The 24,719-nt window shown below is 55.9% G+C and overlaps 1 protein-coding gene across 1 annotated transcript in view; it reads right to left on the bottom strand.

Annotated features, from left to right (window-relative positions):
* Positions 1 to 326: 326 nt before the first annotated feature.
* Positions 327 to 24,719, bottom strand: part of Umodl1 (uromodulin like 1) — a gene marked incomplete at its 5' end in the record, with an annotated part of 51,520 nt that continues 27,127 nt past the window's right edge. Inside the window, 12 exons of the mRNA XM_046439256.2 lie at positions 327 to 1,603; positions 2,498 to 2,698; positions 7,538 to 7,622; positions 9,218 to 9,377; positions 9,591 to 9,827; positions 10,279 to 10,424; positions 14,281 to 14,600; positions 15,564 to 15,701; positions 17,810 to 18,023; positions 20,609 to 20,721; positions 22,481 to 22,738; positions 24,051 to 24,617. Of these exons, the coding sequence (XP_046295212.1) occupies positions 2,517 to 2,698; positions 7,538 to 7,622; positions 9,218 to 9,377; positions 9,591 to 9,827; positions 10,279 to 10,424; positions 14,281 to 14,600; positions 15,564 to 15,701; positions 17,810 to 18,023; positions 20,609 to 20,721; positions 22,481 to 22,738; positions 24,051 to 24,617 (2,420 nt within the window). The remainder of the gene's footprint in view (positions 1,604 to 2,497; positions 2,699 to 7,537; positions 7,623 to 9,217; positions 9,378 to 9,590; positions 9,828 to 10,278; positions 10,425 to 14,280; positions 14,601 to 15,563; positions 15,702 to 17,809; positions 18,024 to 20,608; positions 20,722 to 22,480; positions 22,739 to 24,050; positions 24,618 to 24,719) is intronic.

Genomic DNA, 24,719 nt, shown 5'->3' with positions numbered 1-24,719 from the left:
TTAACGTGCCCAGAACAGTGAGAGAAAAAGCTGCTTTTATGTGAACTTCTGCAGACTGTGAACTTCTGAGCCCCTCCCCTTACACGCTGGGCATAAAACTCTGAAACTCCCTGAACTCGGGGTTCAGGGGGATTGATTGATTATAGCAAAAGCTGTGCCCTCTGGACCTGGCTGCAGCCAAATAAAACTGTCTCCTGCTGTCTTGGGTGCCCTGCCTGTCTGTCCCTGCAACATGACTGCTCAGGAAGAACTTGTCAGAGACTTGGGTGTGGGAAGTAAGAAGAGGGGAGATGGAGTTTCCACTATTACAGAAAACACAAACAAAAGGAAGTAGCCTGTTTATTGAAATTGAGTAAAAACTGAAGATGAAGGATGGGGTTTTAAAATAATATGCCAACTACTTTATCTGAAATCCACCCAGTCACAGAGCTCAAGACCTGGGCTTCCTCGCTCTTTCCCAAGAAGGCAAATGGCAAGGTCTGTGGCCATGCCAGAACCTGCCAGAACCAGAGATGTGCGCCTGGTCTGCCCAGGAGCCGGCGTCAGAGCACACCCGGCAAGCTGAGATGGAGAGGCCAGCACACCTGTCACTCAGGTCTCAGCGTCGAGGCAGTGTATCCTGCTTGCTCAAACGGTCATCCACACACGTTAGTTACTAACTGTTCCTCCTATTCTGAGAATACCCAATAAATCCAAAGGCTCCTTTCCCAAATATTGTGTAGGAGTGAGAGTTGATTATATTCGGCAAAATTACTGTCAAGAATTGAAATCAAAGACCCTGTTATCATTCTAAGTTCATGGAAGGAAAACACCAAACTTCTAGATGTTAGCCTTCCAGCCAATTCTACTTTGTTTCAAATAAGGGGGAAAGCAGTGTGTCTTAGCAGAGGGTAAAGGGGAAAACCAAGACTAATATACTTACATTCTAGACCCATTTCCTTCTTTATGCATCTTATGACCCTAAGTGCACACCTATCTACCCCTTCTCTGCCTCCTCTTAGAGTAACAGGCACACCTCCCCCTGCCCCAGGGTGGATTACATGAGAACATGGCTAGGAGCACGTTGCAAACATAAAAGAGTGGTGTTGTATGTGTGTGTATGTAACATCGTTTTTACTCACTAGGACAATTTTCACATTAATAGAGTACCTTCTGCGTTACTGTTTTGTAAATAAAAATGACCTGCTAGGAAGGCAGAAGAAATGTTAGAGTGTGTATACAGCTACTAAAAATAGCATGAGCAATGCATTTAAAAGATGGAGCTATTTGTGAAAGAGCTTCGCAAGGACTGTCAAGTGTCTCTGAAATGTGAAGAGCCGTGTGATTGACAGCATGCTGGCCACTGGCTTCAGTGAGCCAGGGTCACTTGGAGAAGCTTGAGGGCCCGGGAGGGCTAGGGATGTGCAGGTGGCTTGGGCGATGGAGGGGTGGTGTCTGGGCTGGGCTTGAGGGCCCAGGGCTGTCCCAGCGCTCTGCCCACATCTCCAGCAGGACAGCCTCCTGAGGGCGGAAGGGCCGGCCGTCATCTTGTCGGGGCTTGTCCTAACGCTGGCACAGAGCACCCCACGGAGTACACGCCTGCTAATGCTTGACTCACGGTGCCCTGCGTGGGGAAGGAGGACACTGGTCAGCTTGCATGCAGGGAAGGAGTTCACAGAGTGGCCCCGGAGTCGGCAGGCTCCACACCACCGCAGGTGGAAATATTCTTTTGAAAATGTCCAAGCTGTTGGGATCATTATTCCCTGAAGAACTCAGTGAACACCCTCTGCCCGGCTTGCTGCTGCATTCGGCATTGTAGGTGCCCTCCGGCGGCCCCAGCACGTGGCCGGGGTGCGCAGGCTGCCTGCCGATGCTGTGCTCTGTGGAGCTGTGTCCAGATCCTGCCCAGGAGGTCCATGTGACAGACCAGAAAGGCATCCTCTCCTCAAAGCCCTGAATGTTTAAGTCACCAGTGTTCTACAGTAGGGGTCACACAGTGACCCATCCCTGCACAAAGCCTGGTCCCTGTGAGAACAAGTTTTCAGGGACATCACTGAGAACAGTTCCTGGTGGGCCTGGGGTGCGTCCGACCCACCCTGGGGAAGGCCCTTGGCTGTTTCCCTTTCAATTCTCAAGCTCCTGGTGTGACTGGACTCACCCCACTCCTTTACAGAGGAGGAAAATGAGGCACAGAGAGGCTTGGGAGCTTGCCCCAGGCGGCCCAGCAGGGGAATGGCAGCACTGGGATTTGGGGCTGGCGCCTGGGGCTGCTCTCACCACCCAGCATCGTGCTGCCTCTGGACTCTTGGGGGCAGTGATGCGCCATCAGTCCAGCCCATCATTGATGTCATAGTCCATGTCCTCTCCCTGGCCACTGAAGGTTGCTTTTCCAGGAGGAGAGGGTGTGTCTCCTTAGGGAACCCAAAACGGGATCTGCACAGACCTGCCTACTGCCAGGCCTGCGAGGTCGTCACCAGAGTGATGGTGGCAGGCCGTCGGTGCCTTACTCCACACCCACCTGCAGGTCGGCGGGCCTCCTATTCAGAGAACACCTGGTAGCTGAAGTTGTCCGCCTGGGTGCTGAAGCTGTATTTTCCAGTCAATTTCTGGTAGCGCATGATCAGAAAGGCTGCGGCCCCCGCCACCATGGCAAAGCCGGCCACCACGATGAGAACGACATGGCCGGTCCCCAGGCCTGGCTTTGCACCTGGAGAGGCACCTGTGGGGTGAGACAGGCACGGGTGAGAGACCGCCAGGCCCGGAGGAGGCTCCTGTGGCCCAGCACTGAGCACTGCTGGGAGGTGAAGGTGTGTCCAGCGCGGCCCGAACGGCAAGTGCTGCCTGTGTCCGCCACTTCTCAAAGCATGACCTGGGTTTGATGGAGCCGAAGCTGGCAGAGGTGAGGCCTGTGGGTGCCCATGAGCTGCCCAACAAGACCAGGCGGGTGCAAAGCCTGTGAGTGCAGTGAGCACAGCTCAGCCAGCCCAGCCTCCTGGACATGCCCTGGCTGAGAGGGCGGAGCTGGCCGGCCTGGGCTGGGCCTGCCTGGATCCACCAGGCCAGAGGAGAGGTGCAGCCTGCTCCTATCTGGTGGCCGCCCACACACACCTGCCTCCTCCAGGAGGGGAGAACATACACTCAGGGTGCTCAGACGCCCAAGTTTGCAGTGGCACTAGTCACAGTAGCCACAAAGCAGAAAGAGCCCTTGTGTCTCTCAACACATGAATGGGTGGGCCAGGGTGGTCCAGCCCCACAAGGGAACACAGCATGGAGAGGGGAAGCTGACTCGCTGCAGCAGAGATGAAGTGGAACACGTCACACGAGTGACAGGCCAGAGCCACACGTCACACCGCCCGTCCACAGGAACTCTCTGGAACAGGCCAGACCACAGGCAGAAAGCCAGGGCCCTGAGCAAGAGAATGGAGAGACAGCTGGTGGGCAAAGAGTTGGCTTCAGGGTGGAACTGGGTTGAAACCCGAGAGGAGGTGGCTGTACTGCGTGGTAGAGGCACCACATGCCACCGCACTGTGACGTCAGTCCCACTGATGGGTGCTCTGTGGACTTAGCCACGCTGCCTGAGAAAGATGCCAGCTTCTGCCAGCCCTCAGCCACTCCAGCACCCCAAGGACAGACCTGACCACCCGCCACGAGGTGGCCCAACCCATGGGCACGCCATGAGTCAGAGGTGCCCAGAGCAGGGTCACAGCCGTGGCCACATTCCCCCAACCCTTCCGGGGTGCCCCCGCAGCACAGCTGGACGGCGTGGCTGGGGATGAGCCCTCCTGGGAGACCAGGGGCGCTCACCATCCCATCTCCCACCAGTGGTGATCTCGGGGCAGTTGCCCAAAGTGGTTGCTGCTCTGGGGCTCCCACTGCACAGTGGGGTGTGTTGCTGTCGGCAGAGTTGTCCCACTGAGCTGCTAGGGATCCCTCTGGGGTCCCCAGACAGCGAGACAGCTGCAAATGACAGCCATACCCCCCAGGAACAGGAACACTCTGGGACCTCCTGCCCCCTGCTTCGGCCCTGAGCTCCCAAGGAACCCAAGGCTCCCAGGCCCTGGCCAGCCGTTTCCCTGGACAACTGCAGAGCTGGACCTACATTCAGATGCCAGGGGCACTAGAGTGGGCGCCTCCTTCCTCTTGGGCCAGGAGTGAGGGCTCCTCTTGCTGGTACAAGGGGACCACATGCACCAAGGATGCTGGAGACCAGGACAGAAGGAGACGGGCTCCTGCAAAGCTGTGGAGCCAGAGCCAGCCTAGAGTGTCCGCCCAACAGTAGCCCCTGTTCCACTCCACTCCCCAGCTGGGTTTCTGTTGCCTGCACCCAAATATTCCTGACTGACCCACTAAGTCAGGCTGCTCAGAGTGGGGTCCTCAGGCCAGACTGCCCCTGGTTACACAGCCCAGGAAGAAGGGCTCTGGGTCCATGCAGGGTACGTTAGAAGGGGAGAGCAAGCCCTTAGGAATGTCTATCCCAATCTGGCACATGCTTCGGCATTGTGCCCTGTCCTCACCTCTTCAGGGGCACGTGGGTCATGCTGGCAGAGCGTGTGTCAGTGCAGGGTGCATGAGGAACTCAAGTAACTGCAAAGACACTGAACTACTAGGGCTTTTGTAAAGGGGACAGAGAGGGAAAGTGTCCAAGACCCTCCTATCACCTTCCTGAGCAGGCCCAGGAGGGACAGGCCTCTCCCAGAGCTCAGAGTCCTCCTCAGTCTGGGGAGGCCCAGCCTCCTCACTTCTGAGCAGCCTCAGTAATTGTTCCAGACCCTCCCACTGGGCTGTGTGTGCATGCTGTGACCATCAGCCTCCTACTCTGTCCACCACCTCTAGCGAGTGTGAAACAGGTCGGCCATCTACTAAAGCAATGGCCATCAAGATTTCCACAAATTCTGATGGTGAGGGATTATTTGTGGGTAGCACACACCTCGGGAAGGACAGAATGGATTCTTCCTTACACGGTCACTACCCTGTGCCATGTGCTGAATTGTGCCACCGCAAGACACCTCCAAGTCCCAGTGCCGCAGGGTGAGCTGGTCTGCAGGTAAGATGTGACTAGGGAAGGCGAGGACACTGGGATTGGTGGCCCAGCCCAATCCTGGGAGCGTTCTGCTGAGAGGATGGCCACGTGGAGACAGAGACACAGGGAGAAGGACACGTGAAGACAAAGGCCAGCCAAGGAACGGGCTGCGCCTCTGCCGGTCTCGGGGCAGCCCTGCTGGCGCTGTGGCTCCAGACCTCTGGCCCGGCACTGAGAGAGGATTTCTGTTGCTTTAAGGCCCCCATACCCGGGAGTGGAGATTGTTCCAGCAACGCAGGACACAAGAAGATCCACGGTGGAGCGGACCTGCTAAGGAGCCAGCCCAGCTCCTTGGGAACAGACAGAGGTGGCCCAAGAGGTGGAGCAGAGGGCAGCCCCCATCAGGAGGCCGGTCTCACCTCTTCCCAACAGTGGAGGTGATGGTGAAGGCAGAGACGGAGGAAGGTTCCGGAAGCCGTCTGGCCTCTGGGCTCTCTTCAGCCCTGCAGGCCCCCATGGTGCTGCCGCTACATGCACTGTTACTGGGTGGCAAAGTCCCCACTGCTGCAGGATTCTGCTTAAATTATCTTCTGTATGTCCTGTGACAGTTATTAGCCAAAGGGAAGCTAAGACTGCAAAGAGCAAGAACGATGAGCAAAATGGACGGTCCGAGACCTCGTTTTTGAGCTGACCTGTTACAGTCTCTCTCTCGGTGCTGGATGTGCCAGTGCCCTGCTTCCCAGTTATGAATGGCGACAGCTACCACTGTCCAGCAACTTAGACGGCCAGTCTCGGTGTGAAGTGTGAGTTGTTATTATTCCCAGTGCACAGGTGAGGAAAATGAGGCTCAAGGGAATACCCAGCATGCCCATCACCAAGGGCCAAAGTCAGGAAGTCCACAAATCAGCCTCACACAAAGGTCTTGCTTCTCCTACAGCCCCGTGGGACACCCACAATGTCCTGATGAAGCAGGACAGTTCACTACAACATCCATCTTACAAAGGAAAAGCAGAGGGCCTGCACATAGTAGATGGATGAAATAGTAAATGTGTGGATGGATGGATGAGTGGATGGATGGACAGATGAGTGGACAGATGAGTGGATGGATGAGTGGATGGATGGATAATTGGATGAATGAGTGGATGGATGAGTGGATGGATGGATAATGGATGGATGAGTGGATGGATGGACAGATGAGTGGATGGATGGATGGATGAGTGGTTGGATGAGTGGATGGATGGATAATGGATGGATGAGTGGATGGATGGACAGATGAGTGGATGGATGGACAGATGAGTGGATGGATGGATGGATGAGTGGTTGGATGAGTGGATGGATGGATAATGGATGGATGAGTGGACGGATGAGTGGATGGATGAGTGGATGGATGGATAGATGGATGAAAGAGTGGATGGATGAAGAGATGGATGGATGGATGGATGGATGGGTAGATAGATGATAGGTGGATGGACAGATGGGATTCAGGAGATTTAGTAATTTCCATAAGACTTCCCAACTCATACATCATAGCCTAACAATCATACTCAGTTCTACTAATTCCAAGTCCAAAATTTTTTATACTAGTTACTAGTTTCATACTAGTTTTTAAGGAGGGTGTCCCTGAAGTTGCCACCACTGTCCCTGGGCCTGTCACTGGCCAGAACTCACTCCTATGGACACACCTAGCTGCCAGGGAGGCTGGGAACCAGATTCCCTCCCGGGAGCTGTGAGTCAGCTACACCTGAGCTCTCTCACTATGGAAGGGAAGAGAAGAAAGTTGGGGACATCTGACGGTTTCTGTCAAATGTCCTCAAACCACAAAACCATTACTTTTTCAAAACAATCTGATCAAGCTGGCGCATTAGCCCACACCTGTAATCCCAGCGGCTGAGGCAGGAGGTTTTCGAGTTCAAAGCCATCCTCAGCAAAAGCAAGGCGCTAAGCAACTCAGTGAGACCCTGTCTCTAAATACAAAACAGGGCTGGAATGTGGCTCAGAGGTCAGATGCCCCTGAGTTCAAACCCCAGTAAACAAACAAACAAACAAACAAATCTGATAGATCACATTAAAAAAGAACTCATTTTCCTGAAAACCAGATTCTGAGACTACGTGAGATGTAATTGGCTGAGGAAGGTTTATACTGAGGGAGAACGGAAACACTGGGCTTCTTTTTTTGCATCTTCTGAATAAAACAGCTTTTTCACACACACAAAGAATTGGACACCACCTGTTTACAGCCTCCCCCTTGAGCCCCTTCCCCTTCACCCACCGTATCTACCCAGGCCAGAAAACCTCCCTGGCTCCCCAGGGCCAGCTGAAAACAGCCCTGTTCAGCTGTGTCTGACTCCGAGCTCCGTCTCCCCAGAGGCTCGTGACACGTAGAGAGCCATCCTGCTGGCTCACAGGGACCCAAGGACGAGCTCAGCCACCGCCGTTTCTGCGACCACGGGTCTGTTAGGAGACTCAAAGCTCCGCGTTTGGAAGCAGGTGCTCCCTGAGCTCCCTGCTGGTTAATGGGCTCTTTTCCTGTGGACTCACCTTGTGCCCGCACAAGGGGCCCCCAGGACATCTGCTGCACTTCCGAACCTCTGCTGCTTCTCGGTGACCGGAAGTCATTGCAGCTCTGTTGTTTGTTTAAAGGAGAAAAGGTCAAAATTAGTGGCGCAACACCATGGGGAATTAACTCCCTCTCAGGGAGGCCGGTCACCTGGGAGAGTTCTGTCCTCTGGTCATCAGGTCACTGGTGGGTAAGTCTAGACGGGGCATGGGAGCAGCGGGAGACCAGATAGTGGGACATGCCTGGGACAGGAGAAGCAGAGCACACCAACCAGGGAGGTGGAGGACCCTGGCCACCAAAGTGACCACGCCTCAGCGGAGGCTGAGTCCCCCATGCCTCCTCCAAAGGCTGCTGCTGCCATCGCTCCTCTTAGTGCCTTTGCCTTACAAACAGGTGCCTGCGCTGGGGCCTTGGGCAGTCAGCTCACTCTGCCTGCCATGGTGGCTCTGTGTCCTCCAAAAACGCGGACTCCTAAGCCCAGCGCATGTCACTGAGACCTTCTCAGGTTCAAGTGGCTCATAGGGCTCTAATCCTGTATGGCTGGTGTCCTTATAAAAAGGGGACACCTGGACACAGAGACAGATACGCACAGAGGTAGAACCATGTCTCAGGCCAAGGAAAGGCTGAGGCTGGGAGGGCCTGGGCAGAGCTCCCTCTCGGCCCCAGGAGGGAGCAGGCCTGCCGACACCTTGCAGTTGGAATTCTGACCTCAGCTGAGACCGGGGGCTTCTGATTCGTCCTCTGTCCTGTTTGTGTACCTTGTTACAGCACCCCTGGAAATGAATGGATGCCCTTCTGAGGAGCTAGGGGAGACCTATGTCAAGGTCAGACCACACAGAGCACAGGACCGGCACTTCCTGCCGAGGGAAACTTGTGGCTGTGACCTTCTCATGATTTTTGAGGACTGAATGGTCCAGGTGGGCACATGAGTGTACCCCCAGCACCTGTCACAGGGAATCATCTGTTCCCCGTAGGACAGTCTACTATTTGAGAAAAGGTGACATTAACTCAGTTGGCCACATGGTGCTTCTTCTCTTATCCACGACCTGCCAACAGGCATGGGTGGAGCCCAGGAGCAAGCACATCCTCCAGAGGAGAGACACCCCCGCACGTCGTCTGAACAAAAGGCCCGCAGAGCCGGCTCCTCCTCGGACAGCGCGTGACCACACGTGGGTCACTTTGCCTATGACTGGTCTAGAGAACAGCTCTGAAACTCAGGATTGCAGAGCACCTTGCAAATTCAATGGTGTGAGGAAGGGAGACGTAAAGCTATTCACACTCCCTGCGAGAATGTTGGGCACAGGGAAGGAAAAATCTACCACCGCGTCTGATATTTGGTAATGTTTGTCAATGTTGAGAGTCCACACCAGGCTAAGTAGCACTTCTGCGCCTAAGTGTTCAGGTGGCCACCTGGGGGAGGGGCTTGGGCTGCTGGGACAGCTAGGTGAACAGCACAGCCTCAAGGTTGTTCAGCCAGCCACATACCCGAGGTGCCCCAGCTCTCCCTGGGCCTCTGCTGCACTGCCTCCTTCCAATACCAACCTGCAGAGCCCAGTGTCCCCAGTCAGATGCCCCTGAGTCCCAGCTCTTATTAACAGAGCTGCTTCCTCATAACAATTCGAACTTGTGCCAACCGTAAGTCAAGGAGCACAGACACTTACTATCTTGCACGTGGCTCTGGGGGACTCCACGCAGACACGCAGCCTGCAGTGCAGGTAGACCACGGAGTTATTGATGAAGGAGAAGATTCTCAGCTTAAACTGGGCCTTGCTGGAGTTGCCGTTCTCGATCACACTGGTGTAGGTGTTGGGGACGGGGCAGCTGAGGGGGAAATGGGGCATCTCAGCACACGCAGGCCCTGCTGGCCTCTCAGGTGGCTCCCTCGTGACTGTGTCTGTCTGCGTCCCCCAGGCCCCGTGGGAGTCACCAGGTCCTCTGAACCGGGTCGACATCAGTGTTGGCCTGGGAATTCCAGGAGTCCCCAGCAGGCGACAGGCCAGGCGGGCAGTGGGTGCAGCACCCCCTGAGCCCTACCTGTTGTTGATGAAGCGGAAAGTGACGGGGTCCCGGGCGTTGCTGGAGGGGGTGGCCCAGCACTCCGTGAGGACCACCTTGAGCTTGCTGTTCTGTCTGCAGAGCCCCACCTCGATGGTGATGTCTTCGCTGGCGGACACACCGTGGTTTGGAGGGATGGGAGAATCTCCGATGAACAGCTGCATTTCGGTGACAAAATTCCCAGCGCCGTGGAGGTCCTCGAGGATGGTGTGAACGCTGCAGGGGGGAGCGGCACTCAGGAGGGTCCTTCTGCCACACCCGGACCCACGCCGCCTCCAAAAGCAACTCCAAAGAAGTGTGGAAATCGATGAGAACCCCTCAGTAGAGCAGAAGGGGGCTGTGGGCACAGATTGGCCACCTGGGTCAGCCCCCACCTGTGTTGGCAGAGACTCCTGGGCAGGTGCAGTGGGCAGAGAGCCTCACAGGAATGGAGCCCCAGGGGTGCCTCGGGGAGGCTGGGCCTCCTTGCTGCTTGACGAGGGGTGCATACTTAGCTCCTCCTCTGATTGGGGAAGCTGACAGTATTAATCAGGCCCCAGCCACTGTTTATTTATATAGTCAACCTCAAAGAAAGGGTCTCAAATGGTGGAAACCATAAAGACCCCTAAGATCAAGGTGCTAGGGAGGAACTGGCGCCGTGGAGTGGCGAGAGCGGCCTGACACTCACCCCCACTCTGGGGCGTAGCCCAAGGAAGTCAGGAGGTCATTCTGGAAGGCACAGTGGATGGGGCTGAGGATCTTCAGGTGGTGGATGATTCCCTCTGGGGACAGGTCATTCCTCAGCATGGTCCTCACTACAGTGTTTGTCACATTCTGGGTACAAACAGGGACGTAAGTGAGCTCCCAGGGTCCAGAAGGCTCCTGACTGAGCTGTAGGCCTCGGCTCTGGGTGCTGGGGGTTCTTTTTAAAGCTTACCCCCCAAAGGGTAAAACCCCTGATGACCGTTTCCTGATGTAGATTGCCAAAGAGAGCAGGAAGCCTTGGCTTCTGCCTCCAGCCGCGTCCCCCCAGAAGGAGGCACGACCCGCCAACGGCACACAGTCCTTTGCATTGGTGCAGAGAAGTCCCCAGGGAAACCTTGGCTCCTGAAAACCCTCAAAACCTCTTGAGAGGTCCTGAGCTTGGAGCACGCAGGGTTGATGGATTTCCCTTCCTCAGCAGGCCCTGAACCTGCTGAAAGCAGCTGTCACACCAGGTGCTCAGCCGACTGAGAACTCAGGCCTCCATCTCCAGGCTCCTCCTTTGTCCCTGTAGGAGACACTGACTTGGGGGACACCAGCTGGCATATAAAGCACACCCACGCACCATGGTGGACGCAGACCTCTGCTGGCGGCACCTTAATGCCTGCTCTGTGGCCAGTGCTAGCTTGGGCCTGAGAACCCGGCCGCCATCTGCTAGGGCCCCCCCCCTCTTGAGTGTGTGAGTTGAGGGCTGGAGGGGGCGTGGGGGGGGGTGGTCTCTGCAGCCACTGGGATCCTGCAGGTGGCTCCTTACTGGGGGCTTTGAGAAAACAGTCGTGCTGGACAGACACGGAGCCTGCATACATGCACACTCCGCAATGGCCTCCACTCTCTCAGCTGACCGCGCCTTCCTGCCCCTCCAGCCCACTCCACACCCACCACCATGTTGTCCCTTGAGTCTACCTCTCCTGTCTTTGTCCCCGCCCGGCCTCCAGGGTCTCCCTGCTTCCCCTCCCCAGGGTTGGGCTCCTTGCTCAGCCCCAAGGCCAGAGTCTGAGGCTCTCCTCAGGAGTCACCCTGTCAACCTCCACCAGTCACCCCCGTGCCTGTGGCTCTTGGTTTCACCAGCAGCCCACCTATCCCTCTGAGCAACCTTGCCCAGCTCCAACCGGCAGTGCCTGAGGGTGAGGGTCCCACCAGCCTCATGGCCCTCCAGGGCCTGAGGCTGAGCACAGGGCACCGCACCTCACTGGACCCACAGACCTGCTGAGCCACCAGCCTCAGCCCTAAACTGGCTAACACTCCTGGGCCCAGAGTCAGGGGACTAAGTGTCATTAGCACCTGCGACACCCAGTCTGCTCAGGTGTTGGGAGGATCAGGGCATGTGGCCCTCCCCACCCTTTCTTCTAGAAAACAAGACCTTGCATTGCTTTCCAGGCCTCCAAGGACAAAGCCCAGGCCCCTGGGTTCCTGCCCTGATGTTAGGAACTGCCATCTCTCGTCTGGCTTCCCTGGCAAGGACGTCCTTACAGCTCTCAGCTCCTCCATCAGCTGCCGCACCCCTGCCGACCGTCCCCTCCGTCCCACCCCTCACACAGCCGTCCTAGGCCTGCGGGACGGTCCACCCTGCCAGGCATGCTGCCACCAGGCCCAGCAGCCGCTGGTCTGAACCACAGCTGAACTCCCCTGAGAGTTTTCTGTCTCCTTAATGCCACCACGGCCACCTCCCCTCACCCCATGGGACTACCTGGGCCTTCCCTTTCTAAGAGGAGACCCTTCCCAAAGGGCTCCCCTTGTCCAGTGCCCTCCCTGCCAGAGGCCCCTTTCCCACCCAAAGCCAACACAGGCTCCCAATGAAGACGGTGGCCCTCCCCAGGGCTTAGGCATGGCCCTGTACCCCAGCCCCCCCGAGAGGGTCCCTGCACCACTGCATCTTCTCTGAGTGGCCAAGATCCTGCCACAGATGGCACATTCCTCCAGGGGGACAACCCCGCACCTGGGGCTTGGCCCTCACTTGGACTCAGGAGGACCCAGCCCTTCCCCAAACAGGGATTCAAACGGAGAGAGGAGGGAGAGAGTGGGGCCCACGTGGACATGGAGACCGCCTTCCAGGAAGCAGGACCTGGGCCCAGAGGTGCCCACGTGGACCCCAGGACCTCCGGGCCCAGAGTCACCCAAGGGGCAATGTGCACAGGGATGCGAAGGTCTGCAGCCCAGGAGGACAGTTTCCCAGGCCACGTCCCAGTCCAGAGCCTTGAGGTCCCCGGAAGACCTGGAGCCATGTTCCTCTGACGGAGTCACTCTGACAAATGCCACCACATCCCCACCCACGCAGTGGCCATGCACACTCACCCATATACTCACACACTCACTGACAAGCTCAGCTTGCTTGCCCACGCTCACACTCATACATGTGTACAGATACATCCACACACAAACCACACACACACTCACATGTTAGCAACACACTCTGACATGTTCAACTCACACACACATAATTGTACGTGGGCCCACCTACACCTATCTTCCCATTCATGCTCAGATTCATGCACACATTTACACACACCCTTGACACATACAGCCATGCACTACAGACATGCACACTTGTGATGTTTACATGCATGTACATGTAAAACATCACACACAAAACACACTCCTACATTCACACACATGCCCATTTGCACACACACATACACAGCTATGCAAATTTACATACATGCACACAGATACATGCTCACACATGGATGTGTTCAGACACACACACACACATTCAGCCACTCACACACAGGCACAACTGTGCACACCCACAGATGTATCAAACACATCTACACACGTGCACACACTCTCACACACACAGTCAGTGCCTGCACACATTGCTACATTTTGGATTGGAACGTCCATGTGTTGAAGGCCTGGTGCCAGCCCACGGTGCCACCTGAAGGGGTGGGACCTTGAGGAGGTGGGCCCCCAGGCAGGACTTGGGGCGTGCCCTCCAAGGAGGTGTTAGCACCCAGCCCCTTCCTCTCTCTTCCTTTGCTTCCCAGCTGCCACGAGGCAGCTTTGCCCCACCATGCGCCCCCGCCATAGTGTTCTGCCTCGCCACACGCCCAAGAACAACGGCCAACAAACTGAAACCTCCAAAACCGTGAGCCAAAGTAATCCTTTCCTCTTTTAAGTTGATTTATCTCGTGTATTTTGTCACAGTGAAGGAAATCTGACTAATACACATACACTCATTCATACATGTCCATAGGCACATTCATATGCACATGTACACTCGTGAATGTTCCCACTACACACAGGCTCATCCACACACGTGCACACACCTGCACACAGGGATGTTCATTCATATGTGTAGGCATAGTCACATGTATGCACACACGTGTGCACTCATGTACACAAACACACATGCACAGGCATATTCTTACATGTGCACATGCTTGGCACATTCATGCATAGGTGTGTTCACTGTATGTGCACTCGCATGTGCTTGTATGCTCACACATATACACAGGCATATTTGCACACATGCACATGCATGCACACGTGTATCTGTGCATGTGTATAGGCACATTCACTGTGTGCATATGTACACTCTTGTATGCTCACATATATACATAGGTGTATTCAGACCCACGGGCACTTGTCCACACTCACATTCCCACAAGACACCTGGCTGTCCTGCCTCTTCTACTCCTGCCTCTCCCTTCTGCCTGCAGTGGGACAACTCTCTGAACCCTGACTCAGATGGACCCTAGGCCCTTTGCACCAGAACCCTGCAGGATGGAGCTCACATCTCCTTCCTATTTCTTTGGTGCAGGCTGGGCTGATCCTGACCTCCATTGCTGGGTTCCCTTGCTTAGAGTCAGACAGCTCAGCAGCCAGGGTCTTGCCTGGCCCTCCAGACCAGACGCCAACCCTCCCCATATTGAGGACCCGCTGACTCACAGACCCTGCACCCAAGTGTGCATTCCATGTCCGAACTTACACTTTGCACAAGGGTCCCGCACTCTCCCCAGCCGGCCACCAGGAGCACGTGGGTGCTGTTGCTGCTGCTCACGTTGCAGGAGGGCTGTCCCAGGTACAGGGAGGACTCGGGGATGGCCTCCTGCTGTAGGAAGCGTCTCTGGATGGCGATGGCCACCTTCTCAATCTCACAGAGCACCCTGACTGCACCGGTCAGGTTCAGCCGCGGGCGCAGGTCCTGGGGGGTGGGCCTGTCACCTGGCCTGAGCGCAGCCCTGGTCCCTACTGGTGTGGGGAGCTGCTCTGGGCTGGGGGCCTGGGTCAAGTTGCCAGGAGAGCTTCCTGCAGACACAAGGAGACCAAGGGAAGGGGTGGGCTTCTGTGGGGCTGACCTGGGTGGGCACATAGCTGGGGAGTCACTACACCCTGCAGCAGCCACACAGGGAACAGCCGGCTGAGCCACAGTGGCACACGGCATGCTGTGCCAGCCAGCTTTGCACTTTGCACAAGGGGCACCTGTGGCTGGGGACCTCAGGGGATAATGCAGGGATGTGCCAAGCTGTGGGCAGGGTAAATCACCTGTCCCCGGAGGCTGGAGGCTGGCCACTCATGGGCCATGAAGCCTCCCTTCAGGACCCCATGCCCCTCACCCCTGCCTGGATTCCCTCTTGCCCCAAACACTCCACTGGAACACCCACGAGAACCAGGAATCACGTCAGGCCTCCACGGTGTGCCTCCGTTCTCAGGTGCCCTGTGCTCACGTGGACCCCAGGCCCCGGGCTCCGGTCAGCGGGCCTCACATCCTCCTTCCCAGCCCTGCTGGCCCCTGCTGGCCTGGGGGCGACCTTCCTTCACCTCGGTGGGGCTCACCTGGTGCTCTGCAGCTTCTCCCCCGGGATGTGGAGAAACTGCTGCGGTTTCTCCAGCAGCCCCACACACACCCCAGCACCTCGTCCTGCAGCCACCCGACTATGTGCTTGGACCTTGACCACCTTCAACAGCCTCTCTTGCTCAGTGACCCCCCCTCAACACACCCTGCCACGCTGCCCTCCTTGTCATGTGCCTCCTTAGCTGCTCCTTAAGACCAGCCCCAAGACTCTCTTCCGCAAGCCCTCCCTGAACAGGCTCTGGTCAGAGACAACTCGGTCTCTGTGCCTCCTGCTTCTACCCTAAGCAGAGCATGTTGCACACACGCCCCAAGTGCACACAGGAAACTCGCCCCAGGACAACAAGCCCACTCATGAGAGTCCTTGAAAGAACAGATTGTGGGACGGTGTTCTGGAAAGGGGATCATGACACTGTCACCTTCGCAGGGTCTTCCAGAATATTCCACGTGGAAGTCCGGGGTGTCTCCCTGGCAGCTGCAGGTGAAAGACCCAAGGGTGTTCCGGCAGGATGTCCCCAGCACACAATCGTCCTCCTGCCTCTCACACTCGTCATAATCTGCCAGAGTTTAGAGAACAGAACAGGAAGCATCGTGGGGCCCGCGGGTGGCAGTAGGAGAGGTATCACCAGGCTGATGGCTCACCACGGCCCCGAGGGGAGAGCAGGTCCTCGGAGGCAAAACTGAAATGACCCCAGGAGAGCACACCACGTGCATGTGGCCAGCTCTGGAGGGCACGGGCTGCTGGGGTGGCGGGGAGCTGCTGTCGGGGCGTCTGCAGAGGCTGCCGTGCAAGGGCGAGGGTGCCAGCAAGGCAGGGTCGTCCCCCAACCTCTGGAGAGAGCCAGCAGCCAGGCCCCCGATCTCCCTGCGCCCCAGGCCTGTGCCTCCTGCCCTTCCTCCTCACACTTGGCTGCTTAGCTACTCAGCAGCAGGCCTGCTGCAGAAGATGGGGGGAAACAGGAAAGCAGAGCACAGACCCAGCGCCCCCAATTCTGCGAGCTGGCTTATTTCCACCTGGTCTCTTAAGACAGACTCCAGGCCCCGCGCAGCCCAGTGGTAGAGCACTTGCCTGGCCTGGGAGAGGCCCTGGGTCGCAGCCTCCACCGACACCAAGCATGTTCCGCCTCTTTCCTTCCCCTGTCTTTCCAGCACCTTCCACCCCAGCAAGCCTCGTTTTCATCATGGACAGCGGCATGTGCCAGGGACATGATTTAGTACACTTCCTACCCCAGGACTGCTGCAGTTCCAGCTCTTTGGCTTTTAAAGTGACCCTGAAGATGAATGTGTTGTAAAAAAAATGAGGGCTGGGGACCTGGCCCAGTTGGTAGAGGGCTTGCCTCACATGCACCAGGCCCTGGGTTCAATCCCCAGCACCAAAAAAACATCAAAAACATGGTCCCAACTGAGCCCTGAGAGTCCTAGAAGTGATGCTCCAACGCCAAGGTGGAGGGACCCCCGTGCAGCACTTGGTGTCTACAGCTGACTGATTTCTGAGAAGGGGGAGCAAATTCCACCCCCAGCAACCCCTCACGCCCCTGCTGATGGCGCCTTCATTGGAACTCACACATTACAACATGAAGATTCTTTACGTGTCATTGAAGGTGACCCTCTTTGTCAGTCGCTTGCGTCTTCTTCTCTATTTTCTCTTTGGGTCCCTGGGGCACCTATCTACAGGGTTCTTGCTATTTATCGTCTACTTGTGTGATCTCCCTGAACTTAGGATATTATTCCTCATCAGATTACTGAACATTTTTTGCTCACTTTATAATGGTGCCTTTATTTTGTTTGATGTAGAAGATTTGGGTCTTCAGGGCTGGGGCCTGACTCACTGATACAGCCTGGCTCAGCATGCACAAGGCCCTGGGTTCAACCCCCAGCACCTGAGGGAAAAGAATTGTGTATTTATGTAGTCAAGGATTTCAGCCTCTCTTCTGGAAATCCAGTTTTCTTTGGTAAATTCTTCTCATTCCAAAAAGTCAGAAAATATTAATCCTCAATTAAGAAGTCTTCAATTTTTCATACATGTAACTCATAGCCACTTAATATTTCTTTTTTTTGGGGGGGGGTACCAGAGATTGAGCCCAGGGGAGCTTAACCACTGAGCCACATCCCCAGCCCTTTTTTATATTTTATTTATCCAATATTTGATAAGATATTGCTAAATTGCTGAGGCTGGCTTTGAACCTCAGCCTCCAGAGCCACAGGATTATAGGCATGAACCCCCGCCACCAGCTTATCATTTCTTCTCAAGCATCATCTGAGGAAAGAACCTCTTGTCTCTTCTCTCTGCTCTTCTTGCCCTCTGCCCCCACTAGGATCTTCTGGGAGACTGCCTGGGAGGAATCTGGCTTGCTCAGGGGGACGCATCTCCCTCGGTCCACCAAAATGGGCAGCAGGGGCAGGGCAGAGCGACTTCTGAAGGTAGCACATCCCTGGGTCTCTGCAGGTTCACCTGAGGATGTTTCCAACCCTTGAGCCTGAGCAGTCATGGAGGCATTGAGAGAGATGAGGAGGGGCCCATCTATCCCACACTCCCCGCTGGTTTGTCAGAAAGACCACAGAGGAGGCTCATGGGCACATCCCCCCAAACCAAAGGCAGCAGCCGGGCTGTTGCTGCTCCAGTTCTGAACCTGGGGGAGGTCCCCACCGCCTAGCCTTCACATACCCCATATGGAGGCACTGTCCCGGCTCGCTTCCAGCAGAGACGCGTTCTGTAGGGCACAGAGGAACGCCACAGACACCTCCCTGACATCCAGGTCCACGGTCACCAGCAAATCAAACTCCACCACGACGCTGCCGTTGGTGATGCTCGTGACGTCCACTCGGATCCCGCCGGAGTCCATGTGTTGATGCAGGGTGGCTGGCAAGCGGTCCCTCACCTTGAGATTTAAAAGTCATGTGAGAAAAGTGGCCTGCTGAGGACATGGGTCACTGGTCCTAAGGACAGCTCCTCCTGGGGTCCTGCCCGGCTGCACGGCCAGCTCTCTGCAAAACTGTCAAGGCCACAGGTTGGTTCTGCGCTCCTTTCCTGTCTGCAAGTCCCCAAGCCAGCCCGAACACCTGGGAGAGTCTGTGCTACTGAGAAGGGTCCTGCTACTCCCCCAGACCAGGCGGACAGGTCAAGCACGGAGCAGGAACACAGGAGAGGACCCTGCCTGTAACATGGGGGTTCAAGGTGACACAGAAACCTACAACTCAGCTCAGAGACACAGAGAGCAGGAGCGTGAGTGAGAGGTCATAGGAGCCACCAACCACTGTCACCTGTCAGAGGCCAACTCCCCCAGAAAGCCCGTCCCCACATCTGCCTGTGGTGACACGGATAGCTGCTGTCACTATCGATACGGATGTAACAGTCGGCTTCTTCGGGCCCCTGGCTTCCGTGGGGAGGTCTGCTTAGTCCTGAGTCATTGTGACCATGCCAAACGGATCTCAGGCCCTCCCAGGAGAGGATGATGAGTCGGGTGCCTCTTTAACCCATGGTCTCCACGTTCTGCATACATCTTGTCATACAATTATTTGCTATCCTAAGATTCCAGATTAACAAAAAAAACCAATTATCCTCAAACACAGGCAAAGAAGGAAAGAGTTTAACGGGGAAAGATGAACCAAGAAACCTAGGGTGGAGATGTGGCTGCCTGTCCCTCCTTGGGCCACCAGGCCACCTGGAAGGTCAGTGTATATAACTACCCCTGTACCTAGAGGAGGTGGTGACGCTCACCCTGGAGCCACCACAGGAGCTGGAATCCCGAAATAGCGGAGGCAGGACCCCAGGTCCCCACAGCTCCACAGGGCCAGCTCCCAGAGGCAGCAGCACTCATTACCAGCTGGGGTGCTGAGGGGTTGAACCAAATCACCTGTCACACCCACCACTGGGTGGCGCTGCCAACCCCTCTCTACTCCCATCCAATTGCCACTAGAGGGAGGAGACGGGTGGAAGGGTGAGCGCCTGCACCATCCCTTCAAACCAATGTAACCCTAACCAAAACTATGGAGCTTTCTCCCTTGCTAAGTGGGAACAATATGCCCTTAAAAAAGAACACTCTGGGGGTGGCAGGGATGAAGCACAAGAAAGAGTAGGAGAAATAATTTTTGTAAATGCAGGTGACCTAGCGCCATAGCAGCATTAGTAGCATTAGTCATAACAGGCAAGAAGTGGAAGCCAGCCAAGGTCTACCACGTGGTGTCTGCACAAACAGGATGTGGTCCTTCCATGCAATGGGACAATATAGCCACAGAAAGGAGTTCCAAGAATGAACCTTGGAGACGTGGCGCTAAGGGGAAGGAGCAGACACAGACGCCACAGGTTGTGAGCTTCCATTCCAAGACAGTCCAGAGCAGGCAGTCCAGAGACCGAAAGCCCAGGAGTGGTGTCCAGAGGCAGGGGGAGGCAGAGGGGAGTGACTCACAGTGGTAGAGCGTTTCTCTTAAGGATGTTAAAATGATGTGGAATTAGATAGTCGTGATGACGGTGTAATCTTGCAAATATGGTTAAGGTGTGCACTTGAAAAGATTAACATTAAACAGAGACATGAGGTGGGAGGGAAAGGGAGAGAAAAGGGAAATTGCATGGAAATGGAAGGAGACCCTCATTGTTAAACAAAATTACATATAAGAGGTTGTGAGGGGAATGGGAAAAAAAAAACAAGGAGAGAAATGAATTACAGTAGATGGGTAGAGAGAGAAAATGGGAGGGGAGGGGAGGGGGTAGTAGAGGATAGGAAGAGCAGCAGAATACAACAGACACTAATATGGCATTATGTAAAGATGTGGATATGTAACCGATGTGATTCTGCAATCTGTATACGGGGTAAAAATGGGAGTTCATAACCCACTTGAATCTAATGTATGAAATATGATATGTCAAGAGCTTTGAACAACCAATAAAAAAAATGTAGTCCCCCCCCAAAACAAAAGAAAATCTGGATTTACCATTCAGGTAGAAAAAGTAATTATTTACAAAAAGTATGTTTTCCTTTTAAAAATATTCCTTATAAACTTATCTTAAATGCATTATTTTAATATCATATTTTATGTAGTGTTTTATGAATTTATTGCAAAAAGTAGGCATGTATGTATGAAATCATTAATAAATATATTCTCTCACAAAAAAATTAAAAAATAAAAAACATAAAATGTGAATTTTAAGTATGTGAAATAGATCTCAATGTTTAAAGCTTTTTGTTTGTGTGGCTCTTTTTAAGCAGGGGAGGGCCTTTCTGCTTCACGGGGTCCTACAATGAATAGCAAACCGTGTGAAGCCAGGGTGTGCAGGGGACAAAGTGTGTCTCCCTTCTCCAGATGGGCCTGTGCTGGTCTGGTGGACACCAGGGCCATGCCAAAGCTTGTAGTCCCAGCCACCTTCATATAACAGGAGTCCCCTAGCCTGCAAGTCTGACTCCTGGTTGGATGAGGCTGGAGCGCCCTTGGCCTCCCAAAAGGACAGAAGGGCCTGCCGCCCACTCACCCTTCTGAAGAAGAGCTCCAGGAAGCGCTGGTGCTCCGTGCTGCTTGAATTGTACAAGGATTCTGAAAACCTGACGTTTGCTAGTCTGACTCTGCCACTGAGTTTCTGGGCGGCTGCAGGATGGAGAAAAGACATATTTGGAACAGCAATGCTGCAGGTCACAGACTGTCATTTCCGTCTCGTGGCCATATTTCCATGTTGGCCAGAACACCAAGCCAAGGCCAAGCTGTGCTCCACAAAGAAAGAACCAGCCCGACACCACAGACACAGCCCACGGGGCTCCAGAGTACTAGGGACAAGGGGAGAGCCTCCCGGGGCTGCAGGACCTGCTCAGCCCTGCCACTCTTCCTGCACAGCTGTCTCCCTCAGGGCTGTCACCTGCAAGCCAGGACAGCTTTGAGAGCAAAGGGAGACTCCAGCAAATAATTAGGCCAGGGCTACTCTGTAGACGGGTGTCCCAGGGAACCAGGACACAGGGCTCTGCTAGGCCTCTGATGGCAGCCTGCACCGTGGCAGGGAGCCGAGGTCTGGTTTGGTCAGTGTCCCCTCCCCTCACAGCCCCTTGGCTCCAGGGTGTGTGGCAGTCCCACTGTGGTGCCATCTGAATCTCTGCCCTCCATGGGCCTTCTAGTACACCGGACAGCACTCAGACGCATCCCTCCTTGTTCAGGCCATCACCACATACTTGTGAAGCACTCGCTACACGCCAGGGTGAGTGGGCAGTGAGAGAGAAGGACAAGCTTCTCCTCTTGGGGGCTTAAAGTGTGTCCCCTGAGAACTTCTCGGTCTTTATACACACCACAAAGCTGTCCAGCTGCACATTCCTCGATGAACCCCAAGCCCCATGTCCTGGGGCCATTGCTGTCACTGCACCCGAAGGCCATGAATCCAGAGCTGTGACAGGTGGCATATGCAAGCTGATCTGACGCAGGACAAGGACACAGGTGAAAATGGATGTAGACCCAGCCTCAGGCACGGGGTCACAGGCCCATGTACATTTTGTCCCTCCAGAGAAAGGGAGAACCTTACGGAACAGCTTCAGCTCTCGGACTCAGAGGCCACCTTGCCTGGCCATCCAACCAACACTGACCTCCCTCTCCTGCTGGCCATGAACTCCCACATGCTGCTCTCTCACTTCCCAGCCCAAGGCTGATTAGCATTTTGAGTTAGACCCAAAAAAGTGCTAAGCTGTTCTAATTGCACTGCAGTAGGTCATCTCTAGCACCCCCAAAGATGGGACCCCCACCCTGGAGACCCCACATCAATGCTTGGGAAGCTCCCTGAGACTTGAGGACTGCCTGCAGTTTCACACAGGTGAGTCACATGCTCCGAAAATATCCAGGTGACAGGCTAATGAGGAACAGAGAAGAAGGTCATCTGACTGTGTGCTTATGGATAGGGACCTGCTCCTGCATGTTGGAGTCTGTGCTGGGCACAACTCAGTTCTATCCCCATCCCTCCGCCTATGGCACTGGGCTCTGGGGACCACTGGTAGGTGACTGGCACCTCTCCGAAAGCCAAGCGCACAGAGTCGAGGGAGGGGACAGACCAGCACCATGAGCACTTCCCTGCTATGTACCAGAGGGCACAGATGGGCAGCACTGGGCACGTTCTGCAGAGCCACCTCCCTGCCATGGTCAGGCCAACTGCCCCTGAGGCGCCGCTCCTGTCCTGCTGACTGAGTGGAGTGAGAGGGACGTGGAAACCCAACGGCCCACTAGTCCACCGGGCTCCCGCCAGCCTTGGGCTCCTGCCATTGCTTCACCTTTTCTGACCCTCCCTTTAGGACAAATGGTGAGGGCTAGGCCCACTACCCCCACGATGACGTGCCCTGGTGAAAACACCTGGCGACAGGCGATCTGAAGCCCTTACCTGTCCTCACTTTCAGGTGTGCTCGGGCACCTTCTTCCCCACACACTTTGGCCACAATCTCCACCAGGTGCAGGATGCCAGGCTCCAGCCCCGACACAGTCATGCTTGTGCCTCCGGTCTCCAGGCCCACGGCAGGGCTCCGTGGGGAGGCCAGGGAGAGCCGGAAGGTGGGGTGCAAGGTAAGGTTCGCCACCCATGCCAGGTGGAAGCTGGTGCTGGTCACATTGGAGACCGTGACCCTCTCGATAGGAACAGGGGCTAGGAAGTGGAATATAAAGGCCAAAGTGGAATCAATCCAGGTGTTCTTAGAGAGGAGGACTCCCGACACCGAGGACCAAGTCCCGTCTCCGACCTCGTTCAGTCCTTCTCTGAATATCTGTGGAGCACCTCCTCTTCTCCATGCTTGACGCTTGTCCCCTGAGAGCCAGCAGGGGGAGTGCTGGCCGTCCCAGCACCACCCCAGCACCCCTTGGGGCGTCCTTGCGGGGCCCCCTAGCCTGGCTCCCTAGAACTGCACCCCTGCCCCCTGGGATGATAGGAAACAGGTCCTGGCTCCGCTCTGTTCCAGAACCAGGTTCAGCCACAGCCCTTGGTCTGTAACTGCCCCAATGAGGCCTCTTCAGTAGGTGCTGGACAGCTCCTCAGCAAGGCTGCCCACACCTGACCCCAGGTGGACATCCCTGGAGGCATTGCTGACCCTGAGAGCTGATCCAACAGGGAGCCTGTGGCTCCTGATGGGACAATCCTGGCCCATGTGAGCTTGAGAGAGAGCTCCACCAGGAGCTCAGGTGGCAGGGCGGAGGACACACCTGGCAGAGCTCACACTCAGCAGTTAGTCCAGTTTGCTGGGGTCCAGGGCTGAACCAGCTCTGCACACCCACAATGCAGATGCCAGGGTAGCCTCTGGGGGGCTGTCACCACCCAGGCCTGTTCACTGCAGGGAGCAACTTCTCTCCCGGGCTGTCCCCTGGGCTTTGTGATGACTAAACCCTCTACTCACAGAGTGGATCTGCTGGGGGCGGGGGGGGGGGGTAGCACAGCTGGTGGGTGGTACAGGCAGCTGGGGGTATGGGAGAGCTGGGGCTCAGCATGGCCAGGTGAGGAAGAGCTGGGGGTGCAGCACTGCTAGGAGGCTCCACAGGACTGGGGCACATACAGTGTGGGGTGAAGGAAAGCCGGGGTGCAGAGTGTGGTGTGCTGTGGCACACTGAGGGCTCTAGCCAGCCAGGGAGCAGAACACTGGGGATGGTGGTACTGCTGGCACCCAACACTCAGGGTCGCTCCAGCAACTGGAGGGCTACACACGCCGCAGAGGCTCTGTCCCTGGCTGACTTCTGCCCCAGCTGCTGCACACGGGGGCCCTCAGGCAGAGGAGAGGAGAGGGGAGGGGAAGGCTGGACCAGACACTACCACTGAGGTCCCACTGCTCTGGGCCTGGGTCTCCTCCTGCACAAGATGAGAGAGATGGCCCCACATTTTTAGCAGACTTGGGACACCAGGCTCTGGCTTGGTCACCTGAACACACGAGCTGCCAAGTTCCCACTGGGGTCTCTATTCTCAGACAACTCACCACAGGCAGGGGGCTCCAGGGGGGCAGGAATGGGGGTGGACACCAGGTCTAGCCAGGGAGAAGGCCCAGGGTCCTTGTCCTGCAGTCTTGTGGCGTTCAGAGATGTCTTTTGAGTGGGAAGGCTGGTGTGCCACACACTGTGGCCTGTGGGGTGCTCCGCAGGCACAGGCCAGAAGAGTGGATCCATGGTGGGGCTCCCCCGTAACTGTCCAGGGGGGTCCAGTGGGCTGTCTGTGTCCCCCTGAGGGGAGACATGGGTTGGCCCAGGACCCCTGAAGGAAGAGGTGCTGGCCACCATGCTGGTGCTCCCTTGGCTGGTCCCCAGGCCCAGGGCCATACTGGGCGCCTCCTTCTCCACGCCTTGCCCTGTGCTGTTCCTGTTGTTCCCGACTGTGCCACTGCCCCCTCTCCTGGGTGGGGGTCTTGGGGTCTGGGCCTGGCTTGCTGACAGGGTGTCCCATGGATGCCTGGGTCTGAGGGACAGGGTGGTTGTCCCTGTGCCGAGGGCTGAAGCTGTCACCCCTGTTGCTGCAGATAGTTCACCTCCCGTGGGGCTCACCACATCACCTGCAAGACACATCCGCCATCTGACACCAGGAACATCTGAGCAAAGCCCCCCCCAGTTCCTCCCACAACCCGAGTCCTCCCTGCGGGAAGACACGGCCATCC

This window comes from Marmota monax, unplaced genomic scaffold, assembly GCF_021218885.2.
Source record: "Marmota monax isolate L192 unplaced genomic scaffold, Marmota_monax_Labrador192_F-V1.1 WCK01_AAM20220418_F8-fsc00125, whole genome shotgun sequence".
Taxonomy (NCBI): Eukaryota; Metazoa; Chordata; class Mammalia; order Rodentia; family Sciuridae; genus Marmota; species Marmota monax.
Note: the sequence above shows the minus strand (reverse complement) of the source record. Positions and strands in the feature narration are given on the sequence as shown.